A 23,937-nucleotide genomic window follows, 5' to 3' on the forward strand; every position below is an offset into this window, starting at 1 on the left:
TCCTGCCTCCCTCGGGTGGTTTCCACTGTGTAGGTGGCCCAGGGCGTGTCCCCTCCTCAGATTCCCCATGAAGCTCTAGGGTCTACAGCAGATGTTACAGAGGGCGGGACAGGCACCTGCTCTAGAATGTGGCCACACCCATGCCATCACCCTCTCCTCTGTCCACACGGTTCACAGCACGCCCGCCAAGAAGTAAGGTGTCCTGGGGAAGAATCCATCCTGATTTCCGGAACTGAACACCTCCAGCTTTTAAGTTAGCTTCATCCCAAGCCACGTTCCCACTCTTGTATGGATATGGCAACCCAAAATTCAGGGTCAGGAATTAAATACCTGAAAATGAACTTGGCTGCAGAATGATAGAGGTAGAGGAAGCTTGGAAATCCATTGACAATTGACTACTCCACTCAGATAAGGAAACAGTGGTCCAGGGATGTTACCTGTCACCCCCAGTCACTCACAGTGACCTGTGCCAGGGTTCCCACGTCTTGGATCAGCACCCTTTCCACTACAACGTCTGCTTCACTGATTAATCGGAGACTAGGATCCAAGCTTTCAGAAAATATTCAACAATAATCACCACACTCATTTTCTGACTTTCATTTTTAATTTCCCTGAACACAGTTTTTAAAGTTAAATTCTAAATCAGTCATACACTTTGAGGGACGTGCTTGGCGGGGCCCATACTAGCCATACAAGTTAAATGCAGGATTTTGTTTTAAATCACATTTATTTATTCACCTTCGTATGAGCCCCTACACTGCATCCCTCATGGTTTTCCTCTAGTGTTACACAAGCACCAGCCCCAAAGTTACTTTGTTTTATTACAAGCACAGAAAAGTTAGAGCACAGCAATCCTTTAAAAGCCACGTTACCGATCTCTCATCCCCATAAAAAGGCATTAACTATCATTGGCCATGCTTGTGTCATTGTCATTCTAGAAAGCTACACCAAGAACCTTAAGGAACTTTGCTATTTCCTCACAGAATAGAAATAAACTTCCTTTCTTGGTTATAGTTTAAGAAAAAAAAATGAGGAAAAATTGGAGAGGTTTTATTTTGTTTTGAAATGTAGGCAATGTCTCCCCACCCCGCCCCCAATGGCCTTGGAGGGCTCAGCACTGCATCCTTGAACTGCTGCCCGCCAGGCGCCCATGTGCCCCTCGCTGACCTGTGCCCTGCACCTGTGCCCTGCTGCTCCCGGAGCCCAGCTCGGCTGATGACACAGACGTGCCCCAAAGTGCCAGGACAGCTGAGAAAGGCCTTTTCTGCACAATGGACGTCAGCACATAAAAGTAATGGCCCCACAGAGCCGGCCGGCCTGCCTCTTCCCTTAACGGTCCAGGTCGCATCCCCCAGTTAGGATCTGCGGACGACGGAGTCCCCATGTAGACAGGGGTCGGGCGGTGGCGGCTGTCCCCCTGCTCCAGAGGCCTGGAGCTGCTTTCTGCAGGGCCGTGGCCCCCCCCACTGGTGATCTGTCAGAGCCTGTTGGTGTGAAGGCGAGGAAGACAAGCCCTTGCTGGCTAAGTTACGAAGAAGCAGCACTGTACAAGGTTATCAATAAAACAAACACCTAAGAATAAAACCTGTGAAATTTCTGTAACACCTTCATACTGAAAACTACAAAACACTGAGAGAGACTGAATTACGCCTAAGAAAATGCAGCAACACATCACGTTCAAATTACATCAAATACACCATGTTCAAAAGCTCAAAACTGGGGGCTTCCCTGGTGGCGCAGTGGTTGAGAGTCTGCCTGCTAATGCAGGGGGCACGGGTTCGAGCCCTGGTCCGGGAAGATCCCATATGCCACAGAGCAGCTGGGCCCGTGAACCACAGCTACTGAGCCTGCGCGTCTGGAGCCTGTGCTCCGCAACGAGAGAGGCCGCGATAGTGAGAGGCCCACGCACCACAATGAAGAGTGGTCCCCGCTTGCCACAATTAGAGAAAGCCCTCGCACAGAAACGAAGACCCAACACAGCAAAAATAAATTAATTAATTAATAAACTCCTATCCCCAACATCTTAAAAAAAAAAAAAAGAGTTTAAAAAAAAAAGCTCAAAATTGTTAAAATGGCCATTTTCTCTAAATTAATATACAGGATTAATGCAAAAATAAAGCAGCACTGTTGAGGGGAAAAGAGCTTATTAGAGTCTACGAAGGTCAATTTCAGGGTTGCCTGAGCCAAAGTTATAAAAGGGGTCAAATATTTCACTTAATCCCTTTCCCGTTCACTCATTAATTTAATCATGGGATTTATTAAATGCCATGTGATTTCATCACAAATATATACTAAACAGTCTCTGACCCCAAGAAAGCTGCAGTCCAGGTCCTGGGTGACTCTGGACGTCCACTCCTCCTCGGCACAGAGGCTATTTAGCCTCGGGCCTTACAGGTTTGTTCTTCTCTCTGTTTGGACTCAAGGCCTCTGTCACAACCATGCTCTGCCAGATCATGGGTCAGGCCAAGAAGCATTCTAGTTTGATTCCCCTCTTTGTATTTACTGGAGTAGGAGGTACTGGCGCAGCACTGTACACCTGCGCCAGGCACTGTTCAATCCAGATGTCAGTGGGACAGAAAGAATAACCCAGAACCCTGGAACCCACTGGGTCCCAATGATCAGTACAAGTTCTACTCAGTGAATGTAGATTACAGCAAATTGAAGAAAGAAGGTCCAGACTTCTAAATATAATGTTTCACTATAAAGCTGCTTAGAATGAAGGTCTTCCAGAAGCCATCTGAACAATTTTCCACTTAACCAAGAAACATTTCCCCTCTAAATGCACGAAATCATGTTGGTGTATTTGTGTTGGGGTTTACACTGATGAGTAAAACTTGAAAAAAAAGAAAAAAGAAAGCTGCAGTCTGATGAGGAAGGCAATACGCTCAGCACACAGAGAGGGCGGCTGGGCAGAGGAAGAAAAGCAGACCCCCAGAGTCGGGACAGGGAAGGTATTTCTGGAATAGGTAACTCTTAGCTGCACCTTTAGGGAAAAAAGTGGAACATCCTCAAGGAGAAAGAGGAAAGGTATTTGGAGAAGTGGAAACAGCACGCTCACAGCCCAGGGAGGACAGCCAGGCATGCCCTGGAGGGGCTGCAGCAGGGGTGCCTGCAGAGGAGAGGGGCCTGTAGGGGCCTCAGGCAAGGTCATGGTGACCTTGTGTGCAGACCAAGGGGAGGACTATCTCGAAGGAACCAGCTTCCCTACCATTTCATCAGGTGCCTGCAGCCTCCAGGAAACACACCAAAATGTGTATTTGTCAGGGTAGGCTCACAGTAAGAGCTGTAACAAACCCCCCCAAATCTCAGTGGTTTAACACAAGAAAGTTTATTTTTCATTAATTTCACATTCCCATGCAGAGGAGGTGGAGGGGGGGGGAAGATAGGGGTCCCCTCCCTGCAGGCTTCAAGCACTGATCTCCTTCCAGCTAAGGGCTTTGCTGTCTTTGGGGTCTTCAGGCCTCTCTGCTGGCAGATGAGGGAAGGAAGCAAGCAGGGGGATTGCGAGGAGAAAGGTTATTCTGGCTCCAGGTGTGTTGCTTCTCTCAACATCACTGACCAGAACACATCACAGGACTGCCCCCCACCAGCTGCAAGGGACATTGGGAAATACAACCTAGCTGTGTGTCCCAGAGGAAAAGTACAGGTGCATGTGTCTTTCTGAATTATGGTTTTCTCTGGGTATATGCCCAGTAGTGGGATTGCTGGGTCGTATGGTAGTTCTATTTTTAGTTTTTTAAGGAACCTCCATACCGTTCTCCATAGTGACTGTATCAATTTACATTCCCACCAACAGGGCAAGAGGGTTCCCTTTTCTCCACACCCTCTCCAGCATTTATTGTTTGTAGATTTTCTGATGATGCCCATTCTAACCGGTGTGAGATGATACCTCATTGTAGTTTTGATTTGCATTTCTCTAATGATTAATGATGTTGAGCAGCTTTTCATGTGCCTCTTGGCCATCTGTATGTCTTCTTTGGAGAAATGTCTGTTTAGATCCTCTGCCCATTTTTGGATTGGGTTGTTTTTTAAATATTGAGCTGCATGAACTGTTTATATATTTGGGAGATTAATCCTTTGTCTGTTGATTCATTTGCAAATATTTTCTCCCATTCTGAGGGTCGTCTTTTCATCTTAAAAAAAAATGTGGGACTCTTGTCTTGGGTAAAGGGACAATGCTTCCATCCCAAGGTCTGCAGGGTGTGTTTGGGGGAGGTGGCACTTGCTTCACCCACACATAGGCTGTTCCACTTGTGATGATCTTGTCACACTCCTCATGTGTAGTCTAGGGACCATCTGCAGGGGCTTTACATGCTTGTGAACAACAAAGATTCCTGAACCCCACCCTGATCTTTTGATTCCATGTCTGTGTGGGTGGGTCAAAGGAATACACATCAACCACTGCCCCAGAGGGCAGTCAATAAATGGCTACAAATAAATGATGTTGAAGATGAGAGAATGTGGGAAAATAACATCCTTTTCCTCATATATTCCTCTTGGACTCCTCCTTCTCCTCTGGGGCTGAGGTCTAGGTCAGTGCACATTCTGCTTTGACTGACCCCCAGTCAATCATAAGAAGGCATCCCTTCACCACACCTGTTACCACTCTCAGTACATTACTGTCTCGGGGCAAGTCTCTCTGCCAGAACTCATCAGACAATTTTATCTATCTTTGTATTACCAGCCTAGCCCAGTACCTAGCATATAACAGATGCTAAAGAAATTTTAATTGATCTGTAGTTGATAATCTAATAAATCAGTTGCCAGAAAGAAGCAGGAGATGCTTTTTCATAGTCTCATTCCTTTTGGCTCTGGGGTTCATACACACATCACTGCATGGATCTGCTTGGTCATCCTGCTGCCAACACCAAGTAGTAGACACCTAGTAGGGTGACTGCTCACTCATTTAGGTCTTGCTTTCACTCCATTTAAAAAAATCTGTTAAACTATTAATACACTTTTGTCATCAGCAGAAAGGACTAGTTATTTTGAGGGACTCATGTTGAAAAAATGAGATTCAGCATAAAACACAATTTTTGTTGGATTGTTGGTGTTTCAGAAAGTAAGGGGCAATCATACACCTCTAGTAAAAACAAACAACAATGACAGATTCAGCAGTTGTAGATGCACCAGGAAGTCTGGAAGGAAGAAAATGATTCCAGATCATGGGTGTCCAAGCTCAGAGAGAAGCAAGTGCAAATCCTCTCTGCAGGCAGCCAGGTTTCCCACAGAGACACTCAACCAGCTGGGAACTCACAACCAACACGAAACAAACAAGTGCCAAACACATAACAAATGACAAATAAGAGATTCAAAACACCAAGGGCTTCAGGCAGTGTAATTACCAGATATAAAATATAGAGTAAACATACGTAAAACCCTTAAAGAAACTGAAAAATGGAAACACAAGAATGAGCAAAAAATAAGAGACTACCAATAAATGACCAGGGATATCTGAAAGATAACAAATATAACTTTGATAAATGAAAAAGATAACTGCTGAAATAAAAACTTCAATGAATGGATTAAACAGCAGATTTGATATTGCTGAATAGAAACATTGTGATCTGGAAGACAGGTCCGAAAAAACATCTTAACTATCATATAGATATTGAAATGAGAAATATGAGAGAGAGGTTAAGACTCATGAAGGACAGAAAAAGAAGGTCCAACTTACGTCCAAGTAGAATCTCAGAAGGAAAGAATAGAGAGCAGAAAATGAAAAGATAATGGCTGAGAATTTTCCAGAACCTACCAAAGAACCAAAATTCACAGTGGAAAGGAAACACAACTGGTTCATTCAACAGCTATTTATTGAGTGCCTACTACATGTCAGACACCCTTCAGAGGCAATGCATACCAAGCTGGATAAATAAAAGAAATACCCACGAAAAAAAAAAAGAAGAAATACCCATCTAGATACAACCCAAGAGAAAAAGACAGTTAAACTGACAACAGATTTTTCAAAAGTAAAATGAGAGCTACAAGGCAGAACTAACATCTTCAAAGGGTTAAGGAAAAATAATTGGCAACATAAACTATTTACCTAGCAAAACTATCTTTCAAGAATAATAGCGGGGACTTCCCTGGCAGTCCAGTGGTTAAGACTTCACCTTCCAATGAAGGGCATGCAGGTTCAATCCCTGGTCAGGGAGCTAGGATCCTACATGCCTCGCGGCCAAAAAACCAAAACATAGAACAGAAGTACTATTGTAACAAATTCAATAAAGACTTTAAAAATGGTCCACATCAAAAAAAAATCTTAAAGAATAATGGTGAAATAAAGACATTTCCATATAAACAAAAACTGAGAACATTTACCACCTAGAGATACACACTAAAGAAAAAATGTTAAAGATCTATATGAAAAGGAAGGGGGGGAAAGAGATAGGGTATGGAATAATGAGTAGATAAAGTGTAAGTATAAACCCAAGCATACATGATTTACACAAAACCCATAAATTAACAATAAAGGAACAGACCTAGAATATTGGCTACTAATGCCTCTAATACAGGAGAAGTGACTGAATGAAAGTGTTTAAGATCTTAAATTGTTTAGGAGGAGGTTGGAGTAAAATTTAGGTTTTGTTAAGTAAACTTAGCAAAATTTCAGGGGTAACCACTAAAAGAATTGAAATAAAGAATCTAAATTCCACAACAAGGACCTACTATATAACACAGGAACTATATTCAATATCTTGTAATAATCTATAATGGAAAAGAATCTGAAAATATATATATATATAATGAATCACTTTGCTGTACACCTGAAACTAGCACAACATTGTAAATCGACTATACTTCCAAAAAAAAAAAAAAAAAGGTAGAAAAGCTGGGGAAAAAAATCTAAATTCCAAACAAATAAAGGAAGGAGTAAATAGAATAAGAGAAACAAATTTAAAATCATTTTTTTAAAGGAAGGGAAAAAGCATAAAAAGAACAAGACAAAGAAAAAAATGGTATAATAAGCCCCAATATACCAATTACCACAAGAAATGGTGAATAGGCTAAGCATAGTAGTTAAATGCAAAATCAAGTTATATGTATTTTATCAGAAACCCATCTAAATTATTAGAACATAGGAAGTTAGAAAGTAAAGGATAACAAAAGATATAGCAGGCAAATATTAACCAAAACTAAGTTGGAGTAGCTAAATAATATTATATAAAGTAGACCTCGGGACAATAGACATCATGGATTTTAGACAGAGTACCAACACTATAATAAAAGGTTCAATTCACTATGTAGATTTTTTTTAAATTCTAAATTTGTATGTACATGCATCCAATCTCATGTGTACAACTTTTAAAATCTGCTGGAAATATAGAGAGAAAATGACAACCCCCCCAACATAATGGTAAATTTCAATACTCTCTATGCTTGCTAGACCAAGCAGATGGAAAGTTAATTAAAATATAGAATATTGTAACAACACAAGCTAACAAGCTTCAAATATTGGACATCTATCTATAAAACCCTACACCCAATAGCTAAAGACTACACACTCTTCTCAAGCATGTATGGAATGTTTATAAAAATTGACCTCCTAGAAGGCCAAAAAGAAAGTTCCAATAAAATTCAAAGAATCAGTATCAGGGACTTCCCTGGTGGTACAGTGGATAAGAATCCACCTGCCAATGCAGGCGACACGGGTTCGATCCCTGGTCTGGGAAGATCCCACATGCTGCGGAGCAACTAAGCCTATGCACAACAACTACTGAGCCTGCACTCTAGAGCCCGCGTGCCACAACTACTGAGCCCACGTGCTGCAACTACTGAAGGCTGTGTGCCACAACTACTGAAGCCCGCACGCCTACAGCCCGTGCTCCGCAACGAGAAGCCACTGCAATAAGAGGCCCACACACCACAATGAAGAGTAGTCCCTGTTCTCCTCAACTAGAGAAAGCCTGCGAGCAGCAACGAAGACCCAACACAGCCAAAACTGAAATAAAAAAAAAAGAGAGAGACTTAAAAAATAAATGGTAGGGCCTCCCTGGTGGCGCAGTGGTTGAGAGTCCGCCTGCCGATGCAGGGGATACGGGTTCGTGCCCCGGTCTGGGAGGATCCCATATGCCGCGGAGCGGCTGGGCCCGTGAGCCATGGCCACTGAGCCTGTGCGTCCGGAGCCTGTGCTCCGCAACGGGAGAGGCCACAACAGTGAGAGGCCCGCGTACAGCAAAAAAAAAAATAAATAAATGGTAAAAATAAAAAGGTCAATAGAATACTTAGAAAATAAAGCCAAATAATTATTAAAAAAAAAGAATCAGTATAATTCAGACCACGTTCTCTTACCACTCCAAGGTTAAATTAGAAGTCAACAATTAAAAGATAAAAAATCAATGTATGTTTAAAAATTTTAAACAAATATCTAAATGAATCATGGGTCAAAGAGGAAATAATGGAGAATAAAAATACTGAGAATGGGGCTTCCCTGGTGGTGCAGTGGTTGAGAGTCTGCCTGCCGGTGTAGGGGACACGGGTTCGTGCCCCGGTCCAGGAAGATCCCACATGCCACGGAGTGCCTAGGCCCGTGAGCCATGGCCGCTGAGCCTGCGCGTCCGGAGCCTGTGCTCCGCAACGGGAGCGGCCACAACAGTGAGAGGCCCGCGTACCGCAAAAAAAAAAAAAAAAAAAAAAAACAAGAATGGAATAATAATTAAAACCTGCATTTCAAAACTTGCTGGGTGTAGTCAAAAAAAAGTACACAGAAGGAAACCTATAGCTTTAAACATTTATACTAGAAAAGAAGAAAGGCAGGAAAGAATTGAGCTAAGCAGCTAACTTAAATCGGAAAAAAAGCACACCCATAGTAAATCCAAAAAACCAGAACAAATAATAAACAGGAAGATAAACAACAAGGTCCTACTGTATAGCAAAGGGAACTATATTCAATATCCTGTGATAAACCATAATGGAAAAGAATATGAAAAAGAATGTATATATGTATAACTGAATCACTTTGCTGTACAGCAGAAATTAACACAACATTGTAAATCAACTATACTTCAATAAAATAAATTAAAAAAATAATGCAAACTAAAAAAAAAAGAGGACAAACTAATGCAATAGAAAATGAACAATACCGTAGTTGGTCCTTTGAAGTAATAATAAAACAGATGTTCTCTGGGGCTTCCCTGGTGGCGCAGTGGTTGAGAATCTGCCTGCTAATGCAGGGGACACGGGTTCGAGCCCTGGTCTGGGAGGGTCCCGCATGCCACAGAGCAACTAGGCCCGTGAGCCACAACTACTGAGCCTGCGCGTCTGGAGCCTGTGCTCCGCAACTAGAGAGGCCGCGACAGTGAGAGGTCCGCACACCACAATGAAGAGTGGCCCCCGCTTGCCACAACTAGAGAAAGCCCTTGCACAGAAACGAAGACCCAACACAGCAAAAATAAATAAATTAATTAATAAACTCCTACCCCCAACATCTTCTTTAAAAAACAAAAACAAAAACAAAAACAGATGTTCTTTTGGTGAGGTTGATTCAGCCAAAACCAGGGAAAGCACAAATAATATTAAAAATAGAAACAATATAAAAGTAAGATCTTTCTCAAGTGCTCAGAGCAAATCAGAGACTCAGCCCAGAACAAAACTAGGGCCTGGCTAAACTCCTTTCTCCAGTATTCATGGCAGTGTGTTTCCATGCTTAGCAAGTAGAGACCGGATGCTGATGACACTAATGTCTGGGGTTGGCCTCTTGTTGTGGGTTGGATATGCAGGAAGCAAAGCAGAGACATGAGAAGCACTGGGACAGCCCCAGAGATCAAAGCAGCCTCCGTTTTCTTCAATGGGTCAGCCACTCCCCTCAAACGGACTTTCATTTTTTGTGTGTGGGAGGCCTGGTTCCTAGTGAGAACCCTATTCCCCCATCCATGGTACACAAGCAAGCATTTCAAAGTCTTAACATTAATTTCAGAGTCGCACTCCCTGGGCAATGAATTGAAATATTTGGGTGGTAAGGGCTTGGACTTCTCCGCATCACATCATGCTTTCTTCTGCCCAATGTCTGACAACCAGACAGGGCTGAGATTCAGACGTTAGAAAAGTCTGTGCTGAGGTCATTAAAAGTAGGTGACAAATCCACTGCATCACCTTGAGCAGGAGAAACCAGAGGGGGAGCTGGGCTGAAACGGCCCAGCACTTCGCACGGACTTCTGCCTTAACTCCTTGGCGATGTTTCTCTTTGTAAGATGAGAAAAGGGTGGATGAGGTTTAAGTGCCCATTCTGCAACACTCACACCGAGAGAGTACAGACTGCCGTTCCCACGATAGGGAAGCACAGCCTCCTCACCTGCAGCGGATCATGTTCCGGACCATGAAATGAAATGAAATGACACGCTGGCCAGAGGACCAGGTTAATAACTAAGTAAACAGGAAGGTTCAACTAGATTTCTTGCAGGTTCTAAAGTGTGAGTGATCTGGTATCATGCTGTGTAGACCTGTTTCAAGGACTTAGAGCACTGCCTGGAGGAAAGGAGACGGATTCACAATCAAGACCCCCCGATCTGAACCCACCCTGGCTACATAAAAGGTCTGGGACGCTAGTGGGTGCCTTCGCATCTCCTGCCTCGGGTTCCTCTTCTAAAAGCCGGGACAATGCTGTCTCCCCTGCAATGGCGCAAGGATTAAATGTAACAGCTGTATGTTACCATTCTGGAATCTGGTCTCCCCTTCTGCGTTCTGAACTCTCCCAAGACACCCGCTTTCCATGATTCATATGTTAAATTTCAAGTCTGAAAACACACTGGGTATACGGTGTGAGCCAGAGATGGGTCACGCTGACAGCATATGAAAGAACAAACACTAACTGGATCATATGCAAAACCAAAGACAGTCATATATTAGCTATGCAGAACTCTGAGAGGGAAGGAGTTGTTCTGGATGCTGAACTTCCTGAACAGATGGAGGGTTTCCTCTCAAGAATCAAAACATTAAAACAACAAACCAGAAGAAGCAAACAATTTAGAACAACAACAAAAAAATATCTCTCCAAAATACTTCCAAAACTTGTCAGAGGCCTTAAGGGAGCATTCTGAATAGCATTTTACTCTTCCTTGAAGATTTTTATCGTTGTTCTGAGCACACTGAGAACAGCCATCCAGTGATGACACTGATGGCATTGGTAGGACTGTAAAGGGTTTAATCCAACCCCTGATACTACAGATGAGAAAGCTAAGCCCAGAAGGGTTAAGCTATCCACCCAAGCCACACAGCTAGATGGAGACCGTGCCACGACCAGGTCTCCTGAACTCCTCCTTCCTCAGTGCCAGTTAGACCTTCATAAGACCAACTGTCCCTCCTTTGAAATAACCCTGGAACGCTTGAAACAACCCTGGAACCCCAGAATGCTTTTAAAATACCTGTCTGGACACTAACTTAGAGATTTTTATGTCTCCCTTCTCTGATGTCTATGGATCATGCTTGCTCATGGAAACCCCACTGGAGTGTGTGTTCATTTGATTCTTCATTTGAGATCTATATGTCTTCAAAAATCAGGCGTCTACTCTCCGAGCAGCGTCTTCTGGTTTGCCTGGAAAGTAGCACTAAGCAGCCACCTAATGGATAAAACTCAAAGCAAGTTACCAGTGATAACACCCTCTCCCACCCAAGCCCACACCCTATCCATTTCAAGAGTGAAACCCCTAACAATAAGACCACCACATTTTATAAAGCAGTCCCGATCATGACCCACGAATTAGGCAGAAATTAAAGTACCCCAAACACACATACACATGGCCTTTCTGGGCTGCCATGGGGTTTGATCTCTAAAGCACTTAGCAGAGGACCACACACAGTGTGCTAACACACAGAACATGCATAACCTCAAAGACCTACAATCCCAGCTTCAGAGAGACTAGGTCACCACCAGACCAAAGAACACCATTAACAGGCAGAAGAGGCCCTGCGAACTCTGAAGCCAGTGTTTCCCCCATTACTCAAGTAGGTGCTTAAAAATTCTTTATGACAATAAATTAAAGACAAACATTTTTCTTTCCCAATTTGCCTGAGGACATTCAATCACTTGTTAGAAATTAAATTGAATTAAATTAAAACCATGCTTGCAGCAAAGTTCAATAAAACTGCTCATCCCTTCCCTGCAAGCTCAGCGGAGGCAGTCCCTAAAGTCAGAACTCACCAAGATGAAGATGCAAACTGCCAGCCCAGCGCAGCGCAGAAACAGTTCTGCCGCCAAGGGTGAGGGCACCTAACCCCCAAGGCACTGACAGCTCAAACGTAGCCAAAAAACCGTGGGGACTGTCCCCACCCGACCCCAGCAGCTACCTCCCAATAAGTGGGGTGTCCAACTATGTATGCCTTACAGCCTCTTCTGCCGCGTTCCTGTCATTTATTAGCAGGGAAAAAAAAAGTTTTTTTTTTTAATTCAAAACCTCAGCTTTCCCAACTTCTCTCAAGTGTTGCTCTTTGCCCCAAAGCAGTTTTGCCAAAATCATGCTCCCGGGAAAGCCTCGACCTTTGTCCTTTTGCATTTCAGATAATCATTTGGGCAATTAGAGACAGTTGGCGCTGCCTTCAAACGCTGGTTTCTCCTTTCCTTCTTCCCCTGGGGACCACGAGCCGGCGCGGACGTGCTCAGAGTCGCTCGCCCCAGACACTGCCGTTCTCTACCCGCGTCCACCCGTCATTTCCAACTACTGCGCACACACATCTCACAGACAACGAGCATCGTACAGGATGCTTCGATCCCTGAGGAGATGTGTGCGAAGCATCTTAGCACTTGGCTTCCAGGGCGGTTTTCGTTCACACCTAAACCGAAGCACCACTCCGTTGCCTCACTAGCAGAGAGAGATAAAGCAAAGGCACTTCCCCGGGCAGTTACGACGCAGCACCACGCTTCCAAGCGCGGGATGCACCCGGTCGGTCCCCAGAGGTAACCGACAGCTCCCGGCCTCCGCGGACCTTGCCGGCGGCCGGCTTCACCGACTCCCGGCGTCCGCGGGGGCTCCGCGCGCCGTCCGCTCCCGGCCGGCTTTCGGCGGCGGGGCGGGCGCGCCCGGCGCGCACCCGGGCCCTTACCTCGCTGACGATGGTCGAGTGGGCCTGGGCGTACCGCCAGCCTCCTCGGCACGGCACGAGCGGCGCCGAGCGGTTGGGGAAGGCGGCAAGCGGGTCGGCGCAGCTGAGCGCGCCCGGGGCGGCGGCGCTGGCGTTGGCCGCCTCCAGGAGGTAGCGCTGGCAGCGGCCGTCGCCGCGGCGCTCGGAGGGCGCGGGGCCGAGGCGGGGCGGCGCCGTGCGGTTCCACTCCTCCTCAGGGCTCCAGCCGCAGCGCTCGGCCAGCGCGGCGGCGCTCGGCCCGCGGCACCAGTAGTGGTCGGGCCGGCTGCCCATGAAGACCACGCCGACGAAGAGGAAGGCGAAGGTGACGCCCGTCAGGCACAGCAGCAGGAACACGCGCCGCTGGAAGCGCCCGAACTCGCCGGCCCGCTGCAGCGCCTCGTCGAAGGAGGGCATGGTGCGCGCCGCCCGCCCGCTCGCCCGACTCCCTGAGCGCGTCCTGCCGCCCGCCGCCCGGGCCTCCGAGTGACCCGCGGGCCGGCCGGCCGCCTCCTCCGCCCCGCCGCCTCCCCCGCGCACCCGCCTCACGCCCCTGGGCGCCGCGCCAGCGGCCGCCGCTCCTTAGGCCCTGGGGCCCCCGCCCGCCGCACCCGCTTCCGGGCGCACCCGCCCGGGCCGCGCTCCCCGGGGGCGCCGCCGTGGGGTCGGGGTGGGCGCGCGGCGGGGCGCGGGCGACGCGGCCTGGCGGAGCGCCACCGCGCGCCGCGGACCCGGCCCGGGACTGCGAGTGACGCGCGCAGCCTCTGGCCTGGCGCGGAGCTCCATTCGGTCTTTGCCAGCAGCCTGTTCTGCGGGCGGTCCCGGATCTGGCTCCAGAGAAGAAAGTTCCAGGGCCACCCAGCGACTCCCTGGGAGTCCCAGCTCTTCTGGGACTTGGTCTCTAGGTGGTCCCGGGTGCTGCCTAGGGGATCGACGACGCGCGCGCTCCGGGTCCCGCGCTCGTGCCGGGGGAGCCCCCGTCCCCCCACCCCCCGCCAGTTCTCGTCCCTTGGGTGAGCAGAGCCTCCCGGCGCACCCCTGGGGCCGGGCAGCCGGGTCCCAGAGCAGTGGACCGACTGCAGAGCTAGGACCACGCTCAGGGGTTAGATTTTGGCGACATCTCAGAGAGCGTCCAACTTTTTCAAAAGAGCAGCTGGGCAACCCACAGGGGTGTGAGGCGTCTTGTTCAGAGTCCTGGAGTTCAAACTGAGAACGGACCTCAGCCCCTTACAGGTTTCTTTAGCCAAGGCTTTCGCTCTTGGCCCTGAAATCGCCCAGGAAGGGTTTTTGTTGGTTGGTTTCAATCGTTGTTTTTAGCTCCCTTATTCGCTCCCAGAGATCCGCAGAGCTGTGTGCGAGCTGGCGTCCTGGCCTCTGCTCCGCGTCCGGGCTGCTGTGTCCCTGTCCACACTCGGATGCCCTCCCGGGGCCGGGTTCAAAGCCCCTTCGCGGCTGCAGCCTTCGGCTATGCGGTTCACCGTGCCCTGCTAACAGCGCCCTCCCTGCCCTGGCCCAGCCTCCCGCCTCAAGACGTATCTTCTGAGAATTTCTCTTCTCCCCAGAACCCCACCCCAGCCGTCCCCAAAGCGTTCTACCCGTAGCTCGCTTTTCTCGGAGGGTGGAGAGGCCGGTAGAGCGCAGACTGACTTTTCCTCCTTCCAGAGCAAGGACCGGAGCCAGGCTGCCTCGGTTCACCAGCTGTGACCTTGGGCACCTTACCGGGCCAGCCCAGTCTTCTCATCTGTCAAATGAGACTGATACCTTCCTGGGGTCGCTGTGAGGATTGAATGAATTATTACACGTAAGGTGCCAGAAGAGTGCCTGACGACGCACAATATGCCCTTTCACAGGTTAGCTCTTATTACTGGCGTTCTTGTTTGTTGCTGAGTTAATACTGTCTTCCGTGCAGGGATGTCCTAAGGATCCCGGGTACTAGGAAGGATAAAGCACCTGGTGGCAGGTGGGCACACATCAGGGGCTCACTGAATGAGAGTTCTTACTGTTCTAACATCCTTGTTCCCAGCAACTGAAGCTCATCTGTCACCTGGTCAGCAGCGACTTCGGTGTGTACATGCCTCACGCTCCAGGATGTAGTCCATGTTATTGAGTGCCCCCTGGGACCCCAGCTTCAATCTGTCCTCCTCCCACCCAGCTCCTCCTCTGCCCTCTCTTTTGGGTAACCATGGCCCCACCCCAAGACTCAGACTCTCAATATCATCTCAACACCCGGCACTCCTCAGGCCTTTACTCAAAGGTGCCCTCAGCGCATCCCTCCTGGCCATCTCCCCACTGCCCCTGCCCCAGTACACACCTACACACACACACAGGCAAGCCCCCAGCTCCCTTCCCTGTTTTATCTGTCTCCAAAGTGCTTATCACCCTCTAACATATGCATATTGTTATCCCTTTGTTTACTAAATTTACTTATTTGTCTTACTTGTGGCCCCTCCTCCACTAGAAGGCAGGTTTCCTGAGGACAGGAAGTTTTGCTTTGTTCATTTCTGTATTGCCACCGCCTAGAACAGCGCCTGGTTCATAGTAGGCGCTCCATAAATATTGGTGGAACAACTGGATGCTTCCTGACGCCTCCCTGCTCCCCTGCCCCCCACAGGCAGGCCTCCTCTCCTCGTCCACCAACTTTGTTCGCAGTGGCCCTAGGGGCTCCTCACCTGCGGCCGCTGTCCTTCCAGCCGGGCTGCACTGCTTGTTGTCTTCCCATGGAGCAGCTCGGAGGTGCTCCCTTCAAGCGCTTGCCTTGGTTTCCAAGTTAAATACTCATTTCTCACGCTCCCTTTCAAGATCCCAACCTATGTCTCTCACCAAGTTGTCCCCCCATGTGACAGCCAAACTCCATGACTTGCTAATCCTCAAATCCTTCTTTAACTTTCCTAAATCTGTGCCTGTCCACACAAAGAAGTTTTTTCTTCCTGGCATTTCACTCTCCTGCCCTCCCAGCCACTGCCCAGCAAGGCCTGGGCCGAATGTCCGCATCCCCTCCACCGAACCCTCCGCGCCCGCCGAAACTGCCTTCTTCCCCAAGTCATGTCTGCCGTCCTTGTCTGTGCTCCTAACACATCGAAGAACCTTCTTAAGGAATTTTACTACATTTTTCTTTGCATTGCAGTTGTCAGGCTATTTTAACTTTAATTCCTTTTTTTTTTTTTTAAATGAAGTAATCTCAGCATTTGGACAAGTAGACCTAGAGCAGTTGCTAAGATCATGGAATTTGGAGCCAGACCTGCTGTGTTCAAATCCCCTTCTACTCTTTATGGTGAGTGACGTGGGCAAGTTATTTAGCCTTTTCCGTAAAACTGAGTAGCAATGACACCTTTTCATTTTTTATGCAAATCACTGAAAACAGTACTTGATACATGATAAGTGCTATATGTAAGCTGGCTATTAATAAAGAGAGTAGTACAAAAATACCACCCTTCCCCAGAATTAGCAAATGTCATGTTATCGTGTTTTAGGTATATTGTTATAAAGCGCTAACACTCCTAGACACAGCTGAAGTCTCCTTCATATGCCTTCAGGTCCTGTCCCCTGTCCCCTCCCTTCCTCCCCAGGGCAGCTACCAGGCCCTTTCTTCAGAAGGTGGGCCTGGGGAAAAGGCCACACAGGCTCAGGAAGAGGGCTCAGGACCACTGAGCAGGGAAACCTGGGATCTCAGATCCCAGTGTGTTGGTGGGAGACAGAAGGATGGGAAGGGAAGGGGCTTCAGGCGGATGCAAGCCCTTGGCTCTAGGGGAGAGGAAGGCGGAAGTGTGGCCCCCGCTGAGGAAGGTTCAGGCCGTCTCTTGCCCAGGTACAGTTATCATGAAGTCGTTACTCATCTCCTCCATGTTTTAATCCTTTTTATACCTAGGTACTACACACAAACACTATACAGGTGTCCCTTGCTCTTCAAAAGTTTGCCTTAGGGCTTCCCTGGTGGCGCAGTGGTTGAGAGTCCGCCTGCCGATGCAGGGGACACGGGTTCGTGCCCCGGTCCGGGAGGATCCCAGACGCTGTGGAGCGGCTGGGCCCGTGAGCCATGGCCGCTGAGCCTGCGCGTCCAGAGCCTGTGCTCTGCAACGGGAGAGGCCACAACAGTGAGAGGCCCGTGTACTGCAAAAAAAAAAAAAAAGTTTGCCTTATGCGACTTTACTTCCATGAAAGACCTACATTAGCACCTGTTTTTCCTAACCGTAAGAAATCAAAGAAGATTTTCACTTTTATGATAAAAGATGGAAATCGAAAACAGCGTTCACCTCTTGTTTTGCAGCAAGTCATTATAGAAGCAGTGCTCACCCCAGCAGCAGGAGTGGCCCTGCCAAGCTCCTTCCCCAGAAACTACATGCAGCATCTCAGCTTCAAGCCGGCGTAGCTTTGAACTATCGGTGAGCATCTGTGCTTCATTTCTATTTATTTTTCTGCATCTGTTAGCAAGGTGTGTCCTAAGGTAACTGCTTCTTCGCTTTTTGCCATTTTGGCTTAGGAAAGTTTTCATAGGAAAGCTCTACTTTCAGAGAGCGAGGGAAACCTCTACAGTACTTGGGGTGCTTTGAAGTTTGCTCAACTGGTATGATACTCTATTTTTCTGTAATTTCTCTTTTTTACGCCACATTTTATATATATATATATATATATATATATATATTTAATGAATTTATTTATTTTTGGCTACGTTGGGTCTTTGTTGCAGTGCGTGGGCTTCTCATTGCAGTGGCTTCTCTTGTTGCAGAGCACGGGCTCTAGGCATGCGGGCTTCAGTAGCTGTAGCATGTGGGCTCAGTAGTTGTGGCTCGTGGGCTCTAGTGAGCAGGCTCAGTAGTTGTGGCACACGGGCTTAGTTGCTCTGCGACATGTGGGATCTTCCCACACCAGGGCTCAAACCCATGTCCCCTGCATTGGCAGGTGGATTCTTAACCACTGCGCCACCAGGGAAGTCCCCACATTATATTTTTGAGACCTATTAGCCTTGATAAATATGGATCTAGCTCATTTCCTGTAACTGAGCACATTTGACGTGTATTCATCTTTCAGATTCATCTCTTACGAATCACCCTCTCATATCCTCTGCCTGTGTTCTCTTTGTTACTTGTTTTTTCTTACTGAAGTTTTGGGAAGTTATTTGTATATGTGTTTATTCTGCTCCTTTGTCAGCTGTATATGTTCTATCTCCTTAGTCTGTGGCTCGTCTTTTAACTGTATTTATGTTGTCTTGGTGACTACCAAAAGTTTAAATTCTGATAGTAAAATGTATCATTTTTCTTTATAGCTTCTGCTTTTTGCATCTTGCCAAAAAGAAAAAAAAAATCCTGCACAAATAGGCTTCTGGGCTGTTCGTTCTGTTCTACTGCTTATTTGTCTATCTCCGTGACAATATTTTACTATTAATCATGATAGTTCTATGATGATTCTTAGTATCTGGTAGGACAAGTCTCACCTCTTCCCTCCCCTCACCCTCCTCCTGTTCAGAGTTATCTTGGCAATTTGGGGGCTTTTTTCTTCCATATAGCTTTTATCTTATTATTAAGTTCCATATAAATTTGATCAGGGATTTTTATGTAAAATTATGTGTGCATTTTATTTTTCCCATTACTCTGTAGATTTTGGGGAGAAAAGCCAAATCATGTTCATCTTTCTATCTTAAAACACTGATATCTGTTCTATATCTGCACTATCCAGTAAGGTACCATTAGCCACATGTGGCTATTTAAATTTAAATTAATTAAAATTAAGTGAAATGAAAGGTTGTGTTTCTCCTGAGCCACGTTTCAAGTGCTCAATAACCACATGTGGCTGGTGGCTACCATATTGGACTATGTCCATTCAGAACATTTCCATCACCACAGGAATTTCTGTTGGACAGAGCTGGTCCAGACATAGTGACCAATAAATGATTGTTGAATAAGAACAATAAAAATCTACTGGCCCACAACTTTTAGCTTTTGTAAAGCATACTGACTTTAACTCTTTTTGAAAAGGTAATTGTTTGGGTTTATTCATCTAAATTTTTATAGTTGGTATTTTTTTTTATCACATTTAGGAATGGATATACCAGGTATTAGGGTTTATTCACCACATATTGAGTTACCAAAATACGTCACAATGACATTTGTGCTGTTTGTAAAGCACAAAAAAAGATTAGTTTCCTTGGGAATACTGTAATAAATCTAGAAATAAAACTTTTGAAAACAATCCGCCGAGAGAAAATTTGGCAAGTGAATCGTGGCCTGTGCTCAGGTCTAAGGGGAGAAAACTAGGAACCATATTTTCTTTTTTGTTTTTTAACAAATGGGTAAGAGTATTTGAAACGCTCTCCTTCTTACCTTATTAGGCACGGAGTAGCTATTTTTTACCTTAGTATGTGAACGTAGTAAAAGCACCACAGAGCACTTCCATTATTATATGGCAGAACGCTGAACCCTAACATTGATTTAGACTGACCAATTTTCATTTGTTTCTCTGATCCATTCTCTCACTGGTTGATTACAATTTGGACTTCCCTAGAGGAAAGTTTCTGGTTTGGGGGACAAATATTACAGATACTCTTATCCTTTGGAAATAGATGCTCTCTATACTTGAAGCATCTAGGATCTTAGACTTAAAGACATCTTTGGAGAAGATGGTAGCCATGAAGGAAAATGCTAAACAGCACTAAAATATTCCAGAGTTGAATTTTGACAAAGTAGAAAAACCTAGTCAAGCCTAGGAGATTTGAGAGTTTGTATTTTACTCTCTGAACATATACAGTAACAAGTCCTTTGCCACTTTCCTTTCGATGCTTGTGCCATATAACAAGTGCAAGGTGAAGCCCATTACCTCTCTGGAAAACCTTTTCATCGCGAATGGTTTAGGGCAGGAATGGTAAACGGGTTTCTTCTTACGCCCCACTCCTGTCATCTGTCAGGAGCCATCTAGAGTGTGTTGAGGGTAACTTTGAGGTGGGGTGAAAAGTAAGCCACGACTGATTAGGAATGTCAGGTAGAAGAAAGGGCACAGGAGTAGGAGGACAACACAGTGGCCATCCTGCTACTGTCAGTGTAGCCTGGGAAGTCCCAAATAGACACAGTATTCCCTGTGGGTCTCCAAAACCCGTAAAACATCTATTACTTTGGGGATTTGTGAAAGTCTCGGTGAAGAGGCCACTATGCTATTAATTGCTAAAATATTGCCCAGAAGTTTCTGCTGCTGGACCTCATTCTGGATGAAATTGTCTTTTAGTGAGGTACCTTCTATAGTGTGATAGCGGTCCCCCTGGACAAAGCATTCAAAAGCGATCCACTGTTTCTGACTCTTACTACCATTGTGCAGAAATCACAGTAATGGGGCCTCCCTGGTGGCGCAGTGGTTGAGAGTCCGCCTGCCGATGCAGGGGATATGGGTTCGTGCCCCGGTCTGGGAGGATCCCATATGCCGCGGAGCGGCTGGGCCCGTGAGCCATGGCCGCTGGGCCTGCGCATCCGGAGCCTGTGCTCCGCAACGGGAGAGGCCACAACAGTGAGAGGCCCGCATACCGCAAAAAGAAAAAAAAAAAAAAAAAAAAGAAATCACAGTAATGCCATCTTCAAATGGGAAAAGGCAGTCTTAGGAGATTTGCAGGCACCGATTAAAACTTGAGTGACCTCTCAACTAATCCAACTTAAAAACTGAAGGATAACACATTCACTAAAAATAAGGTTTATCGACATAGTTACTGAAAGGAGTGATACAACATGTTGTGTAAAAGAAACAGTTTCCAAAGACTACGTTTGATATTAATGCCTCTCAACCTATTAGTGGTAAAGGAGACATGTTTATTTGTTTGTCTGTTTTGATCTATTGCAGGTCAATATAGGGTCTTACTGGGCACGAATAGTCTGCAGCTCACGACACGTACAACCCCAAGGTGAATTCAGCAACATCGGTCCACATCCTATTGAAGGAGACCTGTACACCGGTCACACACTTGGATGTCATGGCGATGCCAGATCAGTATAAAAGTTTCCAAGTGCTTACTCCCAATTTCTGCACTTACCTGATTGCAGACGGCGGACGAAGATTCACAGACCAGGTCTAATAGTGCATTCTATGCAACCCTATTTTTTGTAAAATAACATATGTCCCCGTAAGAATTCTTTATTGTACCCCAGGCACAAACAGATGCTGTAACACTGTAGGCAATGAATCATTTCCAGAGTCTGTCTATGCATGAAAGGTGGTCTGGAGAGGTGAGCCCTGGGTTAGCAGAGTAACGCCAGGGGGCTTTGAGTCCTTAGCTGATTTCATGGCGTAAAGGCGTTCTACTTGTAGATTACTTTCCTTTCAGAATTAATTTTTTTTTTCTTTTTTGCGGTACGCGGGCATCTCACTGTTGTGGCCTCTCCCGTTGCGGAGCACAGGCTCCGGACGCGCAGGCTCAGCGGTCATGGCTCACGGGCCCAGCCGCTCCACGGCATGTGGGATCCTCCCGGACCGGGGCACGAACCCGTGTCCCCTGCATCGTCAGGCGGACTCTCAACCACTGCGCCACCAGGGAAGCCCCCGGAATTAATTTTTGTTTGTATTTTTCAAATTAAAAATGTCTACTTTCCCAGTCTATACTGGAGTCAAAGAGTAGTTTCTAGTTCTGGTTGAGCCAATAAGTTATTTCTAAAAGTACAAAGAAATTAAGACAATTTAGACCATTTCCTGGCTGTAAAATGCAATGAGTTCAAGTTCTCTTTTCCTTTAAATACAAAAATAAAATGTATAAGTTACAGTAATCCAGGTCAATTTTAGTGCAGTTTGTATATATATGTATATGTTAACACTGGTTTTCTAATGCAGGTTGTAGAATGCTGGCAGACAGAATATTCGATGTTGTAAGATTTTAAAGCTATGTGTTAAACATGAAAAGGTGAAAGCTCTTTGAAAAATTCAAAATGAAAACTTTAAAAAATATGGCCCAAAGAAATAGTATAAGGAGAACAAGACTACCCACTAAGAAATTTTGATGTACACAGCAATGTTTTATGGCTGCTGGACAAGGGTACATACAAATATTTCTGTCTTTTTATTGAATTAATTTATTTTTTCTATCTTTTTATTGAATTGATTGTGGTCTAGATGATTTTCCCATTTATCTTGAGTATCGCAATTGGAAGGCTATGTTTGAGACATGGCTATAAATAGCAGGAGAAAAGGCCAGGCGGAAGAGAAGGCATTTGTAGATAAGAAAATAGTATGAGCAGCAAGATGGGGAGAGAATAATAAATCTTTCTTTCATTTTCATAGTAAGATGTCTTAGACTGAAATCCAGAGTCTAAATTCTAATCCCAAATTTACGGTGAGATAAAAAGTATGTGGGACATATCTATTTTTCCTAAAAACAGAGTAGAATGCTCTCTAATTAGCGTTCCTCATTTCTGCCAGTTCAGATCCCCCCACTGAGACCGGGGGTCTCTCTTCTGCATCACAGGGGAAACCCTGTCCGCCTTCCCAGTTCACAAGTGCCCAGGGTGACAACCACATCTAAGCCCCATAACTTGTTCTCCAGAAGTGGAGGCTCCCCGCTTAAGCTAACCACACTGTCAGAGGCAGGCGGACCTGCACTCCATTCATACCATCTATCGCAACATCCACTCTATTCCCACTCACATGTGACACTCAGGGGCTCTGTTAACATTCATGGGACAAGACTGTCATGCGCTTTACCTGTCATATCCCTCTTCCTCCTCAGAGCCCCACTAACAGGGTCCATCATCCTTTTAAGATGGGGAAACTGAGGCTTGGGATGGTCCCAATGTCACACAAGTTTAAGTGGTTTATGGGGAATTCAGACCGTGTCTGCTCGTCAGGGCCACCTGCAGGCAGGTGGGCCTCATCCTCTACAGATGCTGCCCTCAAATGTTCTTTTGTACTCTTCCCATAACTTTTAGGTGAATACAAGGTATTTTTCCCTTTCCCTTTTTGCTTTAGCTCTAGGGTTTGGTTTTTGTTTTTGTTTTGTCTGTTTTTCATAAAACTACCTTATGCTTTCTATAACAATCTCTATATGATACTTTTGACATGGGGGTCCCATAGGAGTTTTTTTAGCTGAAAAAATTTCAGAAGTCATGTAGTCCAATTTCTTTATTTTGCAATCAAGTAATTAAGAACCAGAGAGATCAAGTAACTCATCTAAAATGAGGTCACTCAGTTCATAGTACCAGTAGGTCCAGGAGCCAGGCCCAAACGCTGTTAGCAAACAGTGACTCAGATTAATTTTTAAAGTTGTCATTTCACAAGTTATTCTCTTGGCTACAAATATTGTATAGCCTAGAAATGTAAGATAAAATCTTTGCCTTTTAATATCAAAATTAAAGTGATTTGTATAAATATAAAACCTACTCAGTCTTCACTCAAATAACACCATCAGTTAAATGTTTTATAGTAAAGAATGGAAGATTTTGTTGCAAAAATTGAGACTTTTTTAGCATTGTAACATTGGAAAAATAAAATGATCTAATAATTCCAAAGCATTATATTTGTTTAGGCAGAAAAAAAGATGACTGGTCCAACCTGAGTAACCTCTCTGAGTTAAGAGTCGGTTGCCAATGTCGGTTTTCTGGTTTTGACAATATACCATGATTAGGTAAGAGATGATTATTAAGGCAACTGGATGAAGGATACACAGAATCTGTACTATTTTTGCAACTTCTTGTGAGTCTTAAACTGTTTCGCAAAAAAGTTATTTAAGAAATAAAAGTAATGCTATATTGCTACAACAACTAGTCCTGGAAAACTTGTGCCCAAAACGACCGTGACTTTGAGCTCTTCCTTTCAAGGGCATGACAGTTCCCGCCCTCCAAGTCCAACCCCACCCCCCTGGCCCTGCTCCACCCTCAGTCTCACAGTTGCTCTGAGGCGGCTTTTGGAACCAGCTTCGGAACTCAGGGG

General features: G+C 45.8%; 1 protein-coding gene, 1 long non-coding RNA gene and 1 pseudogene across 3 annotated transcripts in view; 2 read left to right on the top strand and 1 right to left on the bottom strand.

Moving 5' to 3' along the window:
• The window catches only part of SLC22A3 (solute carrier family 22 member 3), a 94,969-nt gene extending 81,425 nt beyond the window's left edge, over positions 1-13,544 (bottom strand). Inside the window, exon 1 of the mRNA XM_082633512.1 lies at positions 13,036-13,544. Coding sequence (XP_082489638.1) covers positions 13,036-13,470 — 435 coding nt within the window. The 5' untranslated portion in view covers positions 13,471-13,544. The remainder of the gene's footprint in view (positions 1-13,035) is intronic.
• LOC309811041 (cytochrome c oxidase subunit NDUFA4-like) lies at positions 1,924-3,183 on the top strand (annotated as a pseudogene). Its single transcript has one exon. The product of its transcript is annotated as a cytochrome c oxidase subunit NDUFA4-like (transcript).
• A 1,061-nt stretch (positions 13,545-14,605) lies between the features above and the next one.
• LOC309811042 lies at positions 14,606-21,706 on the top strand. Its single transcript, XR_014295096.1, has 3 exons — positions 14,606-14,903; positions 16,227-16,324; positions 20,866-21,706. It is a non-coding gene; the product is annotated as an uncharacterized lncRNA (long non-coding RNA).
• Positions 21,707-23,937: the final 2,231 nt, after the last annotated feature.

Source organism: Mesoplodon mirus (assembly GCF_964341445.2).
Source record: "Mesoplodon mirus genome assembly, chromosome: 10".
Classification (NCBI taxonomy): Eukaryota; Metazoa; Chordata; class Mammalia; order Artiodactyla; family Ziphiidae; genus Mesoplodon; species Mesoplodon mirus.